This window comes from Magnolia sinica, chromosome 15 (genome assembly GCF_029962835.1).
Source record: "Magnolia sinica isolate HGM2019 chromosome 15, MsV1, whole genome shotgun sequence".
Lineage (NCBI taxonomy): Eukaryota > Viridiplantae > Streptophyta > Magnoliopsida > Magnoliales > Magnoliaceae > Magnolia > Magnolia sinica.
Genome location: NC_080587.1, coordinates 24,416,307 through 24,437,481, shown reverse-complemented (window position 1 = coordinate 24,437,481; position 21,175 = coordinate 24,416,307). Strand labels below are relative to the sequence as shown.

Sequence of the window (21,175 nt, the reverse complement as noted above, 5' to 3'; positions counted from 1 at the left end):
TGCTAGAAACTGAGGAAAGTGATGGCTATAATCGTTAGGTACGTGTGATTTTCAAAACATCAGCCATCTATGATGAGGCCGGACGCGGTTTGGTCAGCGACGCTGCCACTCGCCTATGTGGGCCACCATGATCTACGTGTTTTATCCACACTATCCATCCATTTTTACTCATCATTTTAATAATTTTTCGTACACACGAGGCAGATCAAAATCTCAGGTGGACCACACCATGGAAAACAGTAGTGATTAAATGTCTACCATTAAAAATCTCTTAGAGCCATTATAATGTTTATTTGACATTGTAGATTAGGTCATACAGACCTGATGAAGGCAAAAAAACAAACATCAGCTTGATCCAAAACTTTTGTAGCCCCAAGTAATTTTTAATGGTGAGAGTTCAATTAACACTGTCTGCCCCAGTTGAGATTTTGATTTACCTAAGTTTTGGGTTCATACCATAAAATTATCAGGAAAGATGGATGGATGGCATGAATGTGACACATACATCATGTTGGGGTCCAAAGAGCACCGACCACTAGCCATGAGTAGCCAATCCTTTTCTGATAAGGCCCACTAAATGGACAGTCCCAAATGACGCATAACCATCCATGTGTACTTATAGAAAAATGGCTCTACCATATTTTTGTCCATCCTACTTTACCATATCATCTCCCCCTTTTCTATCACGTGGGCCTCTTTATTCTACTTTTTCCATCCAATAACCGTTGATCCATGTGGGATCCACCGGACGGACGGTCTGGATCATGTTGCCAGGTCATGGGCCATTCTATCATACCTTCCATGCAATGTAGCAAAATTAAGAAATTGGTTGATTTTGTTAGGAGGTTTGCTTGGGCATGAGCTAAAAAGAAAAAGAGGCAGATATAAATCTCAGGTGGACCCCATTAGAGGAAGCAGTGGTGATTAAATGCCCACTGTTAAAACCTTACTGAGCCCACAAAAGTTTTGGATTAAACTGATATGTGTTTTCTCTTCACCTGGGTAACCTGCAACCTACTCAACATGTTGAATTGCGAATATACTTTATAATGAACTCTAGAAAGTTTGTAATATTAGGCGTTCAATCACCACTGTTTTTTAATAATTTTGTCCACCTAAGATTTGGATCATCCTTAATTTTGATCTTATACTTTAAAATAATCTTAAAAAATGAATTAACAGCATAGATAAAACATATATATCATGGTGGGGACTACAAAGCACATGCTAGGGGTGTACACGAACCGAGCTAGCTCGGTTAGCTCGCTCGACTCGACTCGAAAACGTTCGAATCGACGCGGTTCGAAGCTGAGTTCGAGCTGATTTTTTGAGCTCGTAAATGAGTTCGGGCCGAGTTCGAGCAGGCCCCAGCTTGACTCGACCCTGATTGAATCCAGCTTGAATCGAACTCGGATCAAACCAGTTTGGTTACTCAGTTACTTTGCCATTGATGTTGCTCACTAATTGTTTGATAAAATGACTCAACCAAATGTGGCCGGTGGCAAAGAAGGTTTGGCTAGTGGCAAGCAAGGTATGTACATTAAATAAATACCTTTTTTCTCTCTTTTTATTTTTTTATTTTTTTTATTTTTTTTATTTTTTTGTTTCTATGTTACTTAGAAGGTTTTTGATAAAACACATAAAACTATTGCTTCTGTTTTACAAACAGTGGGATTGTGAAGTTGCAGTTTAGGTGTTTATGAAAATGCTTCAATGACGAACTCGGCCCGAGCTGGCCAGTCAAGCTCGAGGATCGAGCCGAGCCGAGTTCGAGCTGAGGTCAACCAATGTTTGAGTCGAGTCGACCCAATTTGACTCGATGTACACCCCTAATTGACAACATCAGTAGGCAATCCCTACTGTTTGGTTTTAGTTCTAATTAGTTGGATTCCCCTTTTTAAATAAGCAGTTAGGAAGGGTAGGATGCCAATCTCACCTTAAGGGTAGAAAAAGTGTGGGAACAGGTCATTAGTGTGTAGGTCCCACTCAGATGTGATCAGGGGGAGGTTTGGCTGGTGACCCCAACACCAGACAACTAGTTGTGGTCAAAGCTCTGTAGGCACACCATGATATGTGTTTTATCTATATTCATTCATTTTGCCTACTTATTTTAGGGCATGAGTTAGAAAAATAAGGCAAGCTTATTTGCCAAAAAAATGACCCCGAGTTCAAGTGGACAACATGATCGGAAAGAGTGGAGATTGAATGGTCACCATTAAAAACTTCTTGATTTATAAAGTCGTATAACCCTGGATGAAGGGAAAGCACGTATATCAGCTTCATCCAAAACTTCTGTCATCCCCAAAGAGTTTTCAATGGTAAGCATTCAATCCCCACTTTCCCATCTTGGTGTGGTCCACTTAAAGCTATGGATCTACCTCATTTTTTGGGTCTTGCCTTAAAATGAACTGAAAACAGATGGGCAGCACGAACAAAATACATACATCACGGTGAGGCCTATGGAGCCTTGACACCAGCTAGTTGGCTGGCGTTGGGGTCACCAGCCAAACGGAGTCCATGATATTCGAATGGAAAGTGATGGCTATAATCGTTAGGTACGTGTGATTTTCAAAACATCAGCCATCTATGATGAGGCCGGACGCGGTTTGGTTAGTAACTCTGCCACTCGCCTATGTGGGCCACCATGATCTACGTGTTTTATCCACACCATCCATCCATTTTTACGCATCATTTTAATAATTTTTAGTACACATGAGGCAGATCAAAATCTCAGGTGGACCACACCATGGGAAAACAGTAGTAATTGAATGTCTACCATTAAAAAACTCTTAGGGCCTACTGTAATGTTTATTTGACACTGTAGATTAGGTTATACAGACCTGGTGAAGGCAAAACAAACAAACATCAGCTTGAATCCAAAAGTTTTGTAGTCCAAAGAAATTTTTAATGGTGAGAATTCAATCAACACCATGTGGCCCACTTGAGATTTTGCTCTACCTCAGTTTTTGGTTCATACCATAAAATTATCTGGAAAGATGGATGGACGGCATGAATGTGACACATACATCATGTTGGGGTCCAAAGAGCACCGACCACTAGTCATGAGTAGCCAATCCTTTTCTGATAAGGCCCACTAAATGGACAGTCCCAAATGACGCATAACCGTCCATGTGTACTTATAGAAAAATGGCTCTACCATATTTTTGTCCATCCTACTTTACCATATCATCTCCCTCTTTTCTATCACGTGGGCCTCTTTATTCTACTTTTTCCATCCAATAACCGTTGATCCATGTGGGATCCACCGGACGGACGGTCTCGATCATGTTGCCAGGTCATGGGCCATTCTATCATACCTTCCATGCAATGTAGCAAAATTAAGAAATTGGTTGATTTCGTTAGGAGGTTTGCTTGGGCATGAGCTAAAAAGAAAAAGAGGCAGATATAAATCTCAGGTGGACCACATTAGAGGAAGCAGTGGTGATTAAATGCCCACCGTTAAAACCTTACTGAGATCACAAAAGTTTTGGATTAAACTGATATGTGTTTTCTCTTTATCTGGGTAACCTACAACCTACTCAACATGTTGAATTGCGAATATACTTTATAATGAACTCTAGAAAGTTTGTAATGTTAGGCGTTCAATCACCACTGTTTTTTAATGATTTTGTCCACCTAAGATTTGGATCATCCTTAATTTTGATCTTATGCTTTAAAATAATCTTTAAAAATGAATTAACAGCATGGATAAAACATATATATCATGATAGGGACTACAAAGCACTTGCTAGGGGTGTACATGAACCGAGCTAGCTCGGTTAGCTCGCTCTACTCGACTCGAAAAAGCTCGAATCGACTCGGTTCAAAGCTGAGTTCGAGCTGAATCGAGCTGATTTTTTGAGCTCGAAAATGAGTTTGGGCCAAGTTCGAGCACGCCCCAGCTCGACTCGACCCCAATTGAATCCAGCTTGAATCGAACTCGAATCGAACCAGTTTGGTTACTCGGTTATTTTGCCATTGATGTTGCTCACTAACTGTTTGATAAAATGACTCAACCAAATGTGGCTGGTGGTAAGGAAGGTTTGGCTAGTGGCAAGGAAGGTTTGGATGGTGGCAAGCAAGGTATGTACATTAAACAAACACCTTTTTCCTCTTTATTTTTAATTTTTTTGTTTTCATGTTACTTAGAAGGTTTTTAATAAAACACCTATAAAACTATTGCCTCTGTTTTACAAACAGTGAGATTGTGAAGTTGCAATTCAGGTGTTTGTGGAAATGCCTCAATGACGAACTCGGCTCGATCTTGGCTCAATGACAATCTTGGCTCGATCTTGCCTCAATGACGAACTTGCCCGAGCTGGCCTGAGCTATTGACCGAATCGAGCCGAGCTGGCCAGTCAGGCTCGAGGACAGAGCCGAGCCGAGTTCGAGCTGAGGTCAGCCAGTGTTTGAGCCAAGTCGACTCAGTTCAACTCGATGTACACCCCTAATTAACAACATCAGAAGGCAATCCCTACCTTTTGGTTTAAGTTCTAATTAGTTGGATTCCCCTTCTTAAATAAGCAGTTAGGAAGGGTAGGATGCCAATCTCACCTTAAGGGTAGAAAAAAGTGTGGGAACAGAGCATTAGTGTGTAGGTCCCACTCAGATGTGATCATGGGGAGTTTTGGCTGGTGACCCCAACACACCAGCCAACTAGTTGTGGTCAAAGCTTTGTAGGCTCACCATGATACATGTTTGATCTATATTCATTCATTTTACCTACTTATTTTAGGGCATGAGTTAGAAAAATAAGGCAAGCTTATTTGCCAAAAATATGACCCTGAGTTCAAGTGGACTACATGATCGGAAAGAGCAGAGATTGGATGGTCACCATTAAAAACTTCTTGATTTATAAAGTCAGATAACTCTGGATGAAGGGAAAGCACATATATCGGCTTCATCCAAAACTTCTGTCATCCCCAGAGAGTTTTCAATGGTAAGCATTCAATCCCCACTTTCCCCCCTTGGTGTGGTCCACTTAAAGCTATGGATCTACCTCATTTTTTTGGGTCTTGCCTTAAAATGAACTGAAAACAGATGGGCAGCATGAATAAAATACATACATCACAGTGAGGCTTGTAGAACCTTGACACCAGCTAGTTGGCTGGCGTTGGGGTCACCAGCCAAACGGCGTCCCTGATATTCGAATGGAATTTATTTTTTACTTAACCCTTTCTTGCTACAACAATTATCTCTTGGAGAATTACTTGATACTCTAGCAGAGCATGATCTTAATACACAGGCACTCAGAAATTATAATGGGTCGTATATTGACTTAAAATTAAACCAACTAAACTCTGAACCCACTGTTGCTAAATTAAAGTGGTTGAAAAATAATCATAACCTTTGATTAGTGGACACTTGTTTGTTGAAATAGAACCATCTAATAAAATATCCACCAATCCGATACTCAGATAATTAAATAACCTAACTATTAGTCCATAATACATTCTAGTCAGAATCCCTTAATTCAAATAGTTCATTTTAAATTACTCATATGGTAGGCTATTAGATTGAGTTGAAAGCCTACCAACATAGTTTCAATTTGAGTGAGAGCCAGAACGCGGGATACGAGAATATCTTGTTCGAAAACTCCACTCCTCTAAATAGTGAGAAAGACTTTTCAAATTTCAAATAAATTGATTGAGAATCTCATCATCTATTAGGTAGGCCAACCATATATTTGCAATTTGCAAGTAATTTGAATAATTTCTAAGCACCTACATATCATCGATCTCATTCTACCACATAATCAAAGTTTCTCTCCTTTATTTCCATAAAACTAAAAATCATACTAATGTTTGATTTGGAACAATCGCATCTTCAACAACCAATTGCACCCATTCATTACAAACCATATCCATGAAGGTGTATTCATTTGAGGAATATGATCTCCTACGGAGCTAGAATCAGATTGGAATGATTCGCACTATATCCAATAGAGTCAATGTCAAGTGGGTAACTTTAAAGCTAGATTTCTTCAATTTTAATTTTTGAATAGTGCAATGGATGGTGACAGCAGCTGTGAGGCAGGTGATATTATTCACAACGGCTCTTATTAAGCTGTCACATCTTTCTCAGCCAGCTTCTCAACTATACTGTTAATGTTTCTAAGGGGGGCGTCTGAAATGTAAGTTATTTAAGGTAAGTTATAATCTATGTCTTAAGTAGCTTATCTTGATATCTACTTAATAGACTGAAGTGATTAACTTTAAATAAAAAAGTTACTTATATTTGATTATAAACCAAACTTACTTATCTCGAATAAGTTACTTATTTACCATTGTAAGTAGAAAAAGTAGCTTATTTGGTGGTATCCAAACAGGCCTTAAAAGTATTGCCATGCTACTAGAGCTGAAGTTGGCAATCTCATTGGACATTTTACATATTGAGATTAAAGGCGATTTTCTTCGAACATTCTCATCATTGTTTCCTCATTGGTAATATCATGCGGCCAATTGAACGTGTGTTAGAAGATCGGACAAATGATCTGAGGCTGCAGAGTGACGCTAAGAAGCCTTAGAAAGTAGACAACTCACCACATCTATTGGGTGGCTAATGGTGTTGCTGATATTTTGTCCAAAACCTTGAGTGAAAATTATCAGGAATAGCATCAATTTCATTGTAAATGGTATTTCTTAGATTTTATTAGATTATATTATATTTATTCCTAGTTGTATATGTGTAACTGTTCATATTATAGATGACTATATAAATGTATACATCTATATTTGTTAAAATATCTATAAATCTTTTCTATATTTTCTATATTCTTATTATTCTCATCAATAAAAAAAGTGTATAAAAATTCTCCAAGACGTAGTCATCGAGAGAACATGGTCTATGCATAGATATCCTATATATACTCGATTAAACTCCACAACTTACATATCCTCGGGACCTTTTTCTTCAATACAATACCACATTAGGTTTCCAAAAAAGGTGTACACGATCAAAATAGTGTTGGCACAAGTGAGCTAGCATGATCAACGGATTGAATCTTATGGGCACATGTGCCCAAGATCAGGCAATGCCACCATCTACATTCCCTATCTGAAAAGAGAACTAATCACCTATAAGCAACCATTTATGACAAACATCATGCATATTTTAGATTTCTTGTAATATTTTTCAATAAAAATATCACAATTTTTTTAATAAAATAGAATGTATTTAGTTGCATTATCATGATATTTTTCATTAAATTAAATTGATTAATAATGGAATCTTAAGAAATTTCATGAATTTGGTACAACCAAATACACAATAAATCAAAAGATACCATGTTAATATGGCAATATTTTAAAAATCTTATCGATCTTCAAGTTTCAATAATTTATTGCAAAATTATTGTTATAACAATACAAATTTATTTAAAATTTCAAATTATTCATAATACACACACACATATAATTTTAAAAAGGGTTTTACAAACATTTCCATCTTCATGGCCTTTTAGCTTCTTTTTTTTTCCTATTAGCTTGTTAGTACACCCCACTGTCAGGTAACAGTTCACTGTTAGCCACCCCCACTAGGGATCGATGCCAAGACCTCAGTGTTGAAACGAGGTATCTTTCACTCAGTTTACTACTTCGAGCTATGAATCAGGGTGTCGTGGCCTTTTAGACTGCGCGTGAGTTGATCTATTACCAATTTGATCCATTCATTTATTCATATGATAGGGAGCAAGTCGTGGTGCAAGAATCACGTCAACTGGATGATCCTAACCCTTTGATTGTGGCCAATTTGTTACATCTATTTATTGTCTACGAGCCATAAATCACATGGTTAGAATCATGAAATTAAAGTGTTTATTTAGAGTCATAACAAATACAAGATGAGATATATCTAATAAATGGTTCAAGATGATGATTAGATTTATTATTTTTCTTCCATCAATTTTAATCGGTACCTTTTTATGCTATTGATCATAAGCTAAGTATCACTCTATTAACATATTTTTTTACATAATGTCCTATGTTGATGCTATTTTCAGTTCACCCCCATTGCGACCCTTGGACCTGCATAGGAAGAAGAAGAAAGGTGACCCTGGCTTTACCAGGGGACCCTCCAATGCTTAAGTTAGAACCTGGGTCTTGGATTAAAGGTTATAGGGCGAGAGCTTGTGCATACCTTTTACCATGAAGATCTCTGTATTTATAATAGTGTTGTGCCCCATAAGGGCTTCTGTAATTAGAGTGGATTTCAACTTACTGGGATCCGTAATCCCTGATATTCCTAGATTTTCAGAGATCTTAGCCTTATCTCTCGAAAATCTCGAGTAGAGATCTAGAGTTTTGCTAGGTAACTTCCAGATATGGAGCGATATAGCTCGGCCGACTCTCATCTCTTCAACACGCTTGTGCTGAGATAAGTTTTGCAGCTAAATCTCCGCCCACTTTATTGAGTCGGACTAAAGCTTGGGCGGCTCTAGGGCCAACTAATCTTAGGTCAGCTTGGGCTTTCTTCTGTGAGGCTTTTGATTGAGCCTTGAGGTGCACTTCCTCCCTTAGAGGCTTCGCTTCATGGCTCAGGACACTTAGGCCACGGTTGGACCAAGCACCTCACGATCTGAGCTACGTCTCTACATCCAGCGTTCTTATGGACTTTGGGCTTTTTCCGGACTTGGCGTCCGATGAGTCCGAGCCATTGCTTCACTGGCTCCTCTGACCCTTAAGTCGACTCAAGGACTTGTTATATTTTCCCCCCCAATAGTATGCCCCTTTACTCCATGCATCGTCTTAAGGCAGTCGGGGAGTATGTCAGAGATGAGTTGGGTTGTATTCGAGCCGAGTTTATGATTAAGCATTTATTAATTGTAGGGCGGTTCGTGTGGCTTCCGAGATATATCGTTTCGCTTGACCATGCGTTGGTCCGTTTTCCGATGCCACACGAGCGGAGTGGCTGTCACTTTGGCGCTAGGACGTATACAGGGAGGCTGTTTTCCTCCTGTTGCAACTCGAGAGAAGAGGGTGGTGTCCACCCACCTCAGGTGACCATCTTTTTTCCGTTTCCTTATAGTTTCAACTAGGATGAAGCAACGCTTGCTAGACCGAAGCTAGGCCCAGTAATGGCTGTAATTTGGTCCAACAACAGTGATGTTTGGCTGCTGGAGTCGAGCCAAGCAATGGTCCCACTTCAGGCTGCAACACAGTCAAGCAAGAGCACTATTTCGGGCCCCATTTGGGCTTTGTTTTGAGCTCTCAGTAGAGCTTCGAAACAGGCTCAAAGACCGAGCCAAACAATGGCCGTAGCTTGGGTTGAAACCAAGCCAATCCATGGCTATATTTCAGACCCAAACAGAGATAAAATAGTAGCATTCTAGGGGCTGGAATGAAGCCGTTTTATGGTTGCATTTCAGACCAGAGAAGGGACCTAGGGACACCTTGTTTCAGGCCCAAATCAGGCCAAACCTGCGACGGTATTCCAGGTTGAAGCTGGGCAATGCGTGAGCCCTGTTTCGAGCTGGATCTGGGCCAAGCTCTCAGGCTGATATCAGGCCAGCAACACCTGCATTCGTGGGCAGGAATGTAACGCCCTGAAAATCGAGGGTCGAGTAGGAGCCCAACTCCCAAGTCCTAAAACATCACTTATGCAACATATATGATGATGATTGAATGTTATCTGTATTAGTGCATTAAACATGAGTGAGATTATACCAAATCAGTATATCATACTCCAGAGGCAGTTAAATAACGCAAGCGGAAGACTGGGAGATGTATATAAGCATATATGGAACGTATAGACCATTGCCGGTCTCCAGAGTATGAATACATTGTCAGGTCAAATAATTACATGTATTAGTTCAAAATATAAAATATCAAATATAGTCCAACTACAAATGATAAGCCATGTAGCCCCCGTCGATCAAGATGGTCTAAGTAAACCCGCCTGATAACTACATGTAAGAGAACTCCTCCTTGTAATCGTAGAAGTCAGGCTCCGCCTTATACGTCGCGTCGCCATCTGCAACTAAGACAGAGTCTGGTTGGTGTTTAAAACACCATCCCAGAATGTGGGAGTGAGTGATCAACTCAGTGGAGATATAAGGCAAAGGTTAACATGTTATCAATTCAATCAAGCAGAAATAATAAAGCAGTACAACAATCAAGCCCTAAATACTCTTGTTAATGCAAAGATGGTATGATATGATTCATGCCCTCGCCTGCACTCCCTTTGCAAACTTTATCTCACGGTCACGGCATGCACCACTCCAGATACATGCTACTTCCTCGCCAAAGTACCGTGCAATGCAATGTTATGATTGTGTTAATGAAGTTCTTACTTAGGTTTATGCATACAACAGGGTTGGGAAGCTAAGGTACTTCCCTTATATCAATTCCAAACAATGATCTATTCTAGGGTCATCAGTCCTAGTAAATCTCATACGATGTTGCGGTTCTAGGTCACTACAAAGGGCTCGTCACCTGATTAGTGTAGGCCTAGTTTATATTCTAGTTGCTACGGAAAGACTCGTCACCTCAACGTAGTCTCAGAGTATGCTCGAGGTCACTACAAAAGGCTCGTCATCGGATCAGTGTAGGCCGATAGCTCGAATACAGTGTCCCATACCACCGTATTCGGCTCACGAGGCGGTGTTGCTCACTGGTCACTACGGGGAGGCTCGTCGCCCCAGCGTAGGCCGACAGTTAGACCACGGTGTCCCATACCACCATGTCCGGCTCATGAGTCTTAGCGAATCAAGGTACCAAAGTTAAACGGATTTTCCACTGGTGAGTTTGGTACCTTAGATTCAAGCAGTAACGTCCATACATGGTGAACATACATTGGACCAATCGGGTTACTTAACAAGCTCGACTGGTATGAGCATACATCGAACCGATCAACATGGAGCGCGTAAGCACTCCGCGTGGCCTAACCACTGTCGACTAGCAGCGTACGACTTAGATTCCTCGAACGTGTCTAGTGTGGCGAAACAACCTCGATCGCCAAACTAGGACGTGTTACCGATTGTCTGAACTATTTCATAGCCCAACCACACTCGATTCCAACAAGTAATCACATGAAGTAGTAAATGCAGTATTGAACAAATAATTCAGATCCTACAACCATTTAGCATTTTATGAAATACAGCATAAACATGGATTCCCACATACGCATTCCATAAGTAAAACAGATAATATAGTGTAGGTTGCATGGAGAGATTTATACACACAGTTAAGGTAGTTGAGAATCTTATCTCGACACCCATATAAAGTACAATGCACCAAATACTTACTCATACCGACATTTTTACAAACACTTAGACTACACATATCAACATACATAACATATGTTGATTATAACATATACTTGGACAGATCCTTCCAACAAGGAGTTGTCACATACACAGCAATCATGTATTTGCATTCCATAGACACGGCAGGCACAAATCATAATCCCATATTCATTCAGTCATTTCAACAAACACTTAGACTACACACTATAACATACATGACGTATGTTGGCCATAACATGTATTAGGGCAAATTCTTTCGCCAAGAGGCTGTCGTACATACATTAACCCTATATCCATGATGGATAATCATGTCAAACATGAGTACAAATTCTATACATATTCAATCATTTCAACTAACACATGGAGTACACTACACTCAACATAGTTCATATATATGTGTAAAGTGCGGGAAATATCGTATCTAAGCATGTGATAGCATTCAAGTCAGTTATAAATCATTAACTGACATTGAAAGCCTTGAAAACCATAACATAAACATTTATAATCCGCACATTTCGCCAATAGACTCGTAACGAACTCAGTTTAAACACTAAGCCTTTGTCTACGGCTCAACGGCAACCTATAACATGAAATAGGTTAGCTATTTCATCTAATACATCATTTGGAAACCTAAAACAGATTAGGGTTAGAATTTCTTACCTAAGAACTGAACCAGAATCGCCGGTATAGCGACACGGTAGCGGTGTTTCAATACTTAGAGCGGTAGGGAACGATCTCTGTAGCAAAACCCTAACTTCCCTCACACTTTCTCTCTCTTTCCTTCTCTTTCTTTTTTCTTTTCTCACCTAGGTTAGAAAATTCGTATGGAATGAGAGAGAGGGGGTTTTAAGCCTTTATATAGGCTCAGGACTGATGGAAACGGCCCCAGGGCCAAGGTATACTTAGATTATATCCAAAGGGCGTCTGTTTCAGTCCAACGGAGCACTTCTGGTGGCCTCCCTTTAGTATGCAGTCGGACTTAAGCTCCCTGACATTGGATCTAGGTCAAACTGAGTTTCTGGTCCGATCGGATTTACAGATCGACCGTGATGGATCAGTTTCAGTTCAACGGTCACCGGTACTCGATCAGGGCCACAAGTGCACTGACATGAGTTAGAATTTTTCTTGATCCGAGGATGTAATTGGGTTAGATTCTGACAGTCTGAATCTTTATATTTGGCCTGCAAGAGAACTACTCAATTCACTTAAATCTGGGTTCGTTTTATAAAGATATTCGCGTTTCTCACACACTTCGTTCTAAGCTCAAGTTGTGCGTTTCTGGACAGTATTAGGACTTGATTTCCGAGATGGTTGTCAAGCCCAGTAAAGTGGTCATATTTGTATAGTTTCGCGGTCATCGGACTTTCGACGTGCGGTTTAGGTCCGATACAGAGTTTCAAGGTGCTCCCCAGAGCAACCGGGTCTAGAGATTGATTCTAGATTTCAGGGTAAAGTAGCTCCAATGATTTTACACGTTTTGGGTGTTGCAGATCATATTTAAAGTGATTAGTGCTAATTTTACAGGTACTCTAGTGTAGCACTAGCTAATTCTCGTCTAATTTCTAAAGGATTTGGTCTTCAGTGATTTCTGCCTGAGGTGATACTCGGGTCCTTATACAGATTTTTTCGAGACGTTACAATCTACCCCCCTTAAAGAAAAATTTCATCCTTAAAATTAGTACCTTCTCGTACTCCTCAAGAATCTGAGGGTAGTTCTTATGGACCTCGGCTTCAGTTTCCCAAGTAGCCTCTTCCTCAGTGTGATGCGTCCATAGTACCTTCACAAGTGGGATAACCTTACTACGCAATACCTGCTCCTTCTTGTCTAGGATCCGCGTCGGTCGCAGTATATATGTAGCATTCTCACTCAACTGTATCTGCTCCTATCTGATAATGTGGGAAGGATCGGGAACGTATTTCTTCAACATAGATACATGAAATACGTTATGCATGCCCGTGAGTGGTGTGGGCAGAGCAAGACGGTATGTCACCACACCCACTCGATCAAGTATCTGAAATGGGCCAATGAATTTCAGTGTAAGCTTCTCCTTCTTGCCAAACCGAAGGACTCCCTTCATAGGGAAAACTCTAAGAAACATATGGTCTCCAACCTCAAACTCAAGCGGTCACCGCCTCATATCAACGTAGCTCTTCTGTCTGCTCTGTGCTGCCTGAAGTCGACATCTGATGATATCGATCTTCTCTGAGGTCCCCTATACTAACTTTGGGCCAATCAGACTCTTTTCACCAACCTCGGCCTAGCAATGCGGTGCTCGACAAGGGCGCCCATACAAGGTCTCATAGGGAGCCATGCCAATACTCGCTTGAAAACTGTTGTTATAAACAAACTCTGCATATGGGAGACAGTCATCCTAACTATCCTTGAAATCAAGTACATAAGCTCATTCAGGTGGGGTTGAACATTTTTACTGGGCCTGCATGAGTCTGAAAACAGGCCTGCAGTGGGCCATTGTCTAGGCTGAAAAGCTAGCCCAGAACTGGGCCAAAAATAGCCCTTAGCTGGGTTGCAATCTGGGCCGAGACCAAACCCAGAAGCGGGCTGGAATCAGCCCAGTTCAGGCCCTGCTCGTTACAAGTGGGCTACACAAAATTGGGCCTTGCCCTCAAGGTACCCGTGGGCCACACCACACAAGGCAGTGGGCTACACCATGTAAACGGGTGGACCAAACCACACTGGGATAGTGGGCTTCACCGAGTGCAGCCCAGCCACACACATTAGGTGGGTCCCACCTACATGCTGAGTCAAACCATCGGTTGTCCATTGATTTAAGTGATGGGCCCTAAAAATTGGCCATTAAACCCATTAATCGGGCCTTGTTGTGGTACAAAGTCTGGCCCAATTTAGGCCCAATTTAGATCTAAGCCTTGGGTAAACTTCAGGCCTTGTTAGGCCTCTTGTTAGGGCAAGTGTTGATGGGCCTGATTCCCTTGGTGGAAGCCCAAACAACCTTAACTATGGGTTTTTCAAACCTTCCACCAACCTTTATGCTCAAAGCCTTAGAACTTATTGTCTAACGCAAGCAAATTTCTCTAGGGGGCTATTTGAGTAATGTGGAGCCACTAACTTCTCGAGAAAATTCGTATCAAGGGACACATTACGACTTTTCTGGTGATGATTCTCTTCCTCTTGGGCTTTCCATCCCCAACTAGACTAAGAGTAGTCGTTATAATGATCTAAAAATGTAAAGACATTTAACTGCTTCAAGGAATGATTTAATGACTTCAAAATAGATTGCGTTTATTTGGTATATTTTTTTAGATTAATGATCTCCATGATTCAAAAATAATTGACTTACTTGGTGAGATCGTTTAGTATAACTGATCGTTGGGTTTGAAAGTATGCCCTAAGGTCACATTTATACTTGGTTAGCTCATTTGGACATGTGAATTAAATTATCTAAATTACATGCGTAATGCGTTATTTCACTTAATACATATTTTGGATTATAAGCTCATGATCATGTGATTCGTAGGTGTACATGCAATGCTCTCTACTTCTTATTCATAGGCAGATTCCATGCCATTGTTTGTGACACACATTATTAAAATCTCTCCATTGGAAACTCTAAGGAGAGTCTGTGCTCGGGGTGTAACTAGATTAAATACGGCATAAGTATGCCCCCAACATGGAGGTTATGGATTGTGGCAATTGATATCGGGGTTTAATATCCATGTCTGGTTTCTCCTATCTGACTATGGAATGAACCTTGCAATGTTTACAATTACCGCTGTTTACTCGCCTTTTAATCATGCATGCCGTCATGTTTTAATCGTCGTACTTAACAAATTCGATAATTCATTGCAAGTGAGAACATGATGGTAGCCCTTTATAGTGGAATTGATTGACCACGTACTGGTGGGTTCTACACACACCCTAAGGCGGTAGCTTCATGGGCCGGGGATGGTAGTCATGGGATATTATGCCTGAGCCGTCGGCCTACACTGGGCCATGTGCTCCCCGTAGTGACCGTGAGCTTATTTAAATTGGTTGAGTGTAATTGGACTAATAACAGATTGGCTAATCATGCATACATTGCATTCGGGCGATGACGGGTGACTAATTCTAGATGTTGTAGCACGTGCCTAATAGGATTTAGTTGGGGTATCATTTTGCTAGCTTTCAGACCATCGACTATCAACCCACCTTTGGTGAGTTTGGCACTATGCATGTACTGCGTACTTTCGCTAGTGACTGGCCACATTGCATGAGTTTTGCCCAAAATTCAACTGGATGAGCATCCCTAGTTGATGTGCACTCATACATCCATGCATTTAATAAGATCGCATTCATGTATTGTTTTGTATGCTAAGTTGTTTTATGCTACATCTTGTCTAGGGCGGCGGTGTGTAATCTTGAGGGGAGATCACACTGATCTGGCCACTCATTCATCAATGTTCAACCGTATAGAGGATGCGGGTATAGAAGCCGATGAGTACACGACAGACTTGGAAGCGGTGGCGGTCGATGAGGAGCTCTATGACGAGGAGCTGTAGCAGGAGGCAGCCGTCTATTTTGGGTTAAACCAGTAGATTAGCCCTTTATTTTTATTTTCAGTACATTTAGAAACTTGAGAAACTTGAGATTATGTAATTGGCCCCCAGCTGAGTGGGCCAGAAAATTGTTCACATGTTGGTTCAGATATATATATTATGTTTCTTTTCCCGCTATTTGCACTTTAATTCACTCATTGATTACCATTATCTTTAGCTAACTCCTGGGTTTTTGGAATCTGAGTCATGTACTCAGGTTTTGAAAACCGGGGTGTTACAGGTGAAGCCGACCCTTGAAGTTAGTGAGGCGGAGTAAAATTGATTTTTGCTCCCCACATTTGCTTTAAGCACTTCGAGCACACCAAGCTTCGGGACCGAGTATGTCAACAGCGGCGAGCATCATCTTTTACTGATACCCGAGCGTCGAGCATTTATTGTTTTGTCAATCCAATACAATTGTAAACAATGTACTGACTAATGTAACACTTTACTGATCAATGAATATATATTTTTTGCCACTTATTTATGCATTCTACATTTTTTCTTATGATTCTTCTAAGTGTTTAAAGTAATCAAGCCTAGTATGGGTTGCTCTGTGACCGAGCTAAGGATAATATATTTTGAGATGCTCGATATTCCAAGTATGAGGCAGGAGTTGCCCTATTAGATCTTTAAATTGGTAAGTACCCAGTCGAACAGTATTTGTGATTACGTAAGGGCCCTCCCAATTGGGCCCCAACGTTCCTACACCACTTTCCTTGGTATTCTGAAAAGTTCTTCAGAGGACCAAGTCCCCTACTCGGAATCACCTGACTTTGACTCAGGCGTTGTAGGATCGGGATACCAATCATTGATAGGTGGCTATTTGAAGTCAAGCTAACTCCCTGATTTCGTCAAGGAGGTCGAGGTTAAGGGTTAACAGCTCCTCATTGTCTTGCTCGTTGAACGAACTTACTCGGGTGGTAGGTAGGCCGATCTTCATAGGGACAATTACTTCCGAGCCATACGCTAGTGAGAATGGAGTTTCTCTTGTCACGGTTCGGGTCGTAGTTTGGTATGCCCAAAGAACTTTAAGAAGTTCTTCAGCCCATGCCCCTTTGGCTCGGTTTAGCTTGGTCTGAAGATACTGCTTTATAACCTTGTTAACGGCTTCGACCTACCCGTTTGCCTGTGGATGACGCGGGGACGAGTTTACGTTCCTGATCCCGAGGTTTTGACACATTTTTTAGTATTGCTTATTGTCGAATTATTTTTCGTTGTTGGAGACAATAGTCCGAGGTATCCCAAACCGACAGACAATGTTTTTCTAAACAAAATCTGTGATCTTCTGCTCGGTTATCTTAGCCAGGGGCTCGGCTTCTGCCCACTTGGTGAAATAATCGACGGCGACAATGGCGTATTTAGTCTAACCCTTCCCTAAAGGGAATGGTCTGATAATGTCGATCCCCCATTGGGCAAAAGGCCAAGGATCGGCCATTAGCGTCAGCTCTTCAGGTGGTTGTCGAGGGATAGTGGCAAATCTCTGGCATTTATCACAGCCTTGAACGAGTTTTCGAGCGTCTTGCTGAATAGTCGGCCAGTAATATCCTTACCGAATAACCTTGTGAGCCAGGGATCGGCCGCCCAAGTGATTACCACAGACACTTTCATGAATTTCATGCGGAGCATAGTAGGCCTCACTCGGTCTCAGAAATCGTAAGAGGGGTGCGCAATATCCTTTCTTGTAAAGCACTCCGTTGAGTATGGTGTAGCAAGCTATGCGGTTCTTCAGTTGTCTAGCCTCGGCATGATCTTTAGGGAGTACGTCGGTCTCAAGATATCTGATGATTGGATCAACCCAAGATGGCTCAGAATTGATGGGGAGCAGGGTCGAGGGTTCAGTTCCCCCGACACTTGGTTCGGCCATGAATTCAATAAGAACGGATTTGGGGATGTCATCTTCGTCGGCTGAAGTGAGTTTCGCTAGGAGGTCAGCTTTAGCATTCTCGGCCCTTGGGATTCGGGTAACAGAACATTAGTGGAATCCGGTGATCATCTCTCTAGCTTCGTAAGATAAGCTTTTAACCTCTCCCTCCTAGCCTAATATATATATCGGCTATCTGGTTAACGGCTAGTTGGGAGTCGCTATACACGTTTAGATGAGTGACTCCTGAGCTGGTTGCTAGCCGGAGTCCTAAGAGCAGAGCTTCGTATTCTGCTGTATTAATGGAGGTATGAAATCCAAGTCTCAAGGTATATTGAATAACCGTGTGATCAGGAGTCTCCAGGACTACCCCTGCCCCGCTTGCCTTAGAGTTGGATAATCCATCCACATATAGAGACCAAACGGGGTGGGCGGGAGAGGATTGATTGGACGGTACTCCAGGGCCGGTAGAAGAGATTTCTGTTTGCACTGTGACTTCGACGATGAAGTCTGCCATGGTTTGTCCCTTAATTGCTACTCTGGGCTTATAATGGATATCGAACTTATTGAGTTCGATCGCCCATTTTGTGAGTCGTCCTGAAGCCTCTGATTTTTGTAAAACCTGGCATGGAGGTTGATTGGTCATGACGATGATCAAGTGAGCCTAGAAGTATAGTCGTAGTCGTCGGGATGATATAACCAGTGCCAAGGCCACTTTTTCTAGGATTGGATATCTCGTCTTTGCCAGGACGAGGGCCCTGCTAATGTAATAAATGAGGAATTGTTTGCTTTCGTGCTCGCAGATCAGGGCCGAGCTTACGGCTGCGTCGGATACTGCCAGGTAGATCAGTAGAGGCTCACCTGGCTCAGGCTTAGAAAGCAATAGTGGCGATCCTAAATATTCTTTGAGTTGTTAGAGGGCGTTCTCGCATTCCTCTGTCCAATTGACAATCTGTCGGTCCTTTAACTGTTTGAAGAAAGGGAGATATCTGTCGGTAGCTCGGGACACGAAGTGATTCAGGGCCGCTATCCTTCCAGTCAATCGTTGGATATCTTTGATCATTTTCGAAGATTCCATGTCGAGCAAAACCTTGATTTTCTTTGGATTTGCTTCGATTCCCCGTTGGCTGACCAAGAATTTGAGAAATTTGCCCGAACCTACACCAAACGCACATTTACTCGAGTTAAGCTTCATCTTATACTTTCGTAGAATGAGGAACATTTCCTTTAAGTCGGTTATATGGTCGGTCGCTTTGACGCTCTTGACGAGCATGTCGTCGATATAGACCTCCATTGTTCGTCTTATGAGTCGGGTGAACATTTTGTTGACCAATCTTTGATAAGTCACTCCAGCATTTTTCAATCCAAACGGCATCACTCGGTAATAATAAAGACCTTTGTTGGTGACAAAGGTGGTTTTTGATTTATTAGACTGATGCATTACAATTTGATTATAACCAAAGTTAGCATCCATAAAGCTAAGTAACTCATGCCCCGTGGTACTATCAACCAACTGATTAATCCGAGGAAGGGAAAAACTATCCTTTGAGCAGGTTTTATTTAAGTTAGTATAGTCTATACAGACTCGCCACTTCTCATTAGCCTTTTTGACTAACATGACGTTGGCTACCCACTCATGGTAGTATATTTCTTCAATGAAATTGTCTTTGAGGAGTTTTCGAACCTCTTTCTCAATTACGGCGTACCTATTAGGACCGAGTGCATGCCGTTTCTGATGGATTGGCTTGTAAGTTGGGTCAATATTAAGGCGGTGAGTCATAACTGAAGGGTCAATACTCGGCATGTCTTCATGAGTCTATGCAAAGACGTCGGCGTATCGGCGGAGCAAGGCTATTAGCTTCTCCTTTAATGGCGTTGCTAGGGACGAGCCCACCCGGACGGTCTTTGAAACGTCTGACTCGTTCAATGGCATCTGGAGAAGGTCTTCCACGGGTTAGCCGTGTCCGGGAGATTCGTCGCGTGGATCCAGGATTCGATTGTCGTCACTTCCGCGGGTGTTCGCAGAGCGGTAGCGTAGCATCGCCGAGCGTCGTGCTGATCTCCTTTTACGATCCCGACGCCACTTTCAGTCGGAAACTTCATAAATAGGTGATAAGCTGGGATATGGCTCGGAGGAGACTGAGAGAAGGTCGACCGAGGATCACATTGTAAACTAAAGACTGATCGACTATCAGGAAGTCGATCATAATGGTAACTTGATTTGGCGCATCCCCGGTAGTGAGCGGGAGTTGAATTGTTCCTTCGGGAAGAATTTGCCTGCTCGAGAATCCGATTAATGGAGTCCTTACAGGCCTCAGAGCTGAACGCTCGGCACCTATCTTGTCGAATGCCTGTAAAAACAGCACGTCTGCAGATGAGCCTGTGTCGACGAGGACTCTGAAGACTCGATGGTTGGCGATAGTGACAGTGATGACTAGAGCATCATCATGTGGGTGATGAATGCCCCTTGCATTTTCTTCGGTGAATGCTACACTATATTTCTCAAGCTTTCTTTCCTTTGGAGGTCGAGCTAGAACCATAATTTCGGACTCAAGTCGACCAACATTCCTCGCATGGTTTTTTCGAGCGTTATTTGACTCGCCTCCACCTAGATAACCTCTGATAATAGTTCGGATATCCTCAATAGGTCGGTTATCATTCAGGCGTTCTTCCGTGGTTCTGGCTACTGGGTCGACGTGTTTGCCGAGGTGGCCCTCTCGGATAAGGCTTTCAATTTCCTGCTTTAAATTATAAAAGTCACTTGTGTTATGCCCATGATTGCAATGAAAATGGCAGTACTTACTCTTACTTCGTTGGTGAGGATTGCTCCAGAGTTCTGGACAGTTGACGAATCCTTCGCCTCTGATCTCCATCAATACCTGCTCTTGCGGCTTGTTGAGCGGAGTGTACGTCGAAAACTTATGGTCGGGCCGCTTATCCGACCTATGTTCGTCGCGGGACCGATCATCCTTACGCTTCTTACCACCAGTCGAGTCAACTTCCTTTTTGGTTGGCTCTTTGGTCGGGGTTTTTGTGTTTTGAGCGGCCTCGCATAGTATTTGGGTTTCTTCGGCATCTGCATATTTGTCCGACCGGGCCATGAATTCAGCCAGAGTAATGGGCGGATTCTTGTCTAGGAATGTAAGAAACGGCCTATCTCTGACACCTTACATGATAAAATTGAGGACTGTCTTGTCCGAATGCTTCCAGACTTAGAGCGACTCAAAATTGAAACGTTTGATATAACCCTTAAATAACTCTCCCTCTTTTTGGATTTTATTGTTCAGCTGCGCAGATGACTTCAACTTTTTCTTTCCACCAATGAAATTGGCGAGGAAAGCATCGCTAAGCTCGGTGAATGAGCTGGTGGACTTTCATTTCAACTACTTAAACCAAAGCCGAGCTACATTGACCAAAGTGAGAGAGAAGGCCCGGTACATCAAGGCATCCGAGGCATCATGCAATTCCATATAAGTCCGAAAGGACTCAATGTGCTTGGTCAGATTGGTTTTGCAGGT

The 21,175-nt window shown here is 42.0% G+C and overlaps 1 protein-coding gene across 1 annotated transcript; it reads right to left on the bottom strand.

Moving 5' to 3' along the window:
- Window positions 1-19,756: 19,756 nt before the first annotated feature.
- LOC131226893 (uncharacterized) lies at window positions 19,757-20,758 on the bottom strand. Its single transcript, XM_058222601.1, has one exon. The coding sequence runs from the start codon at window positions 20,756-20,758 to the stop codon at window positions 19,757-19,759; it is 1,002 nt and encodes a 333-aa protein (XP_058078584.1).
- Between the last annotated feature and the right edge of the window lie 417 nt (window positions 20,759-21,175).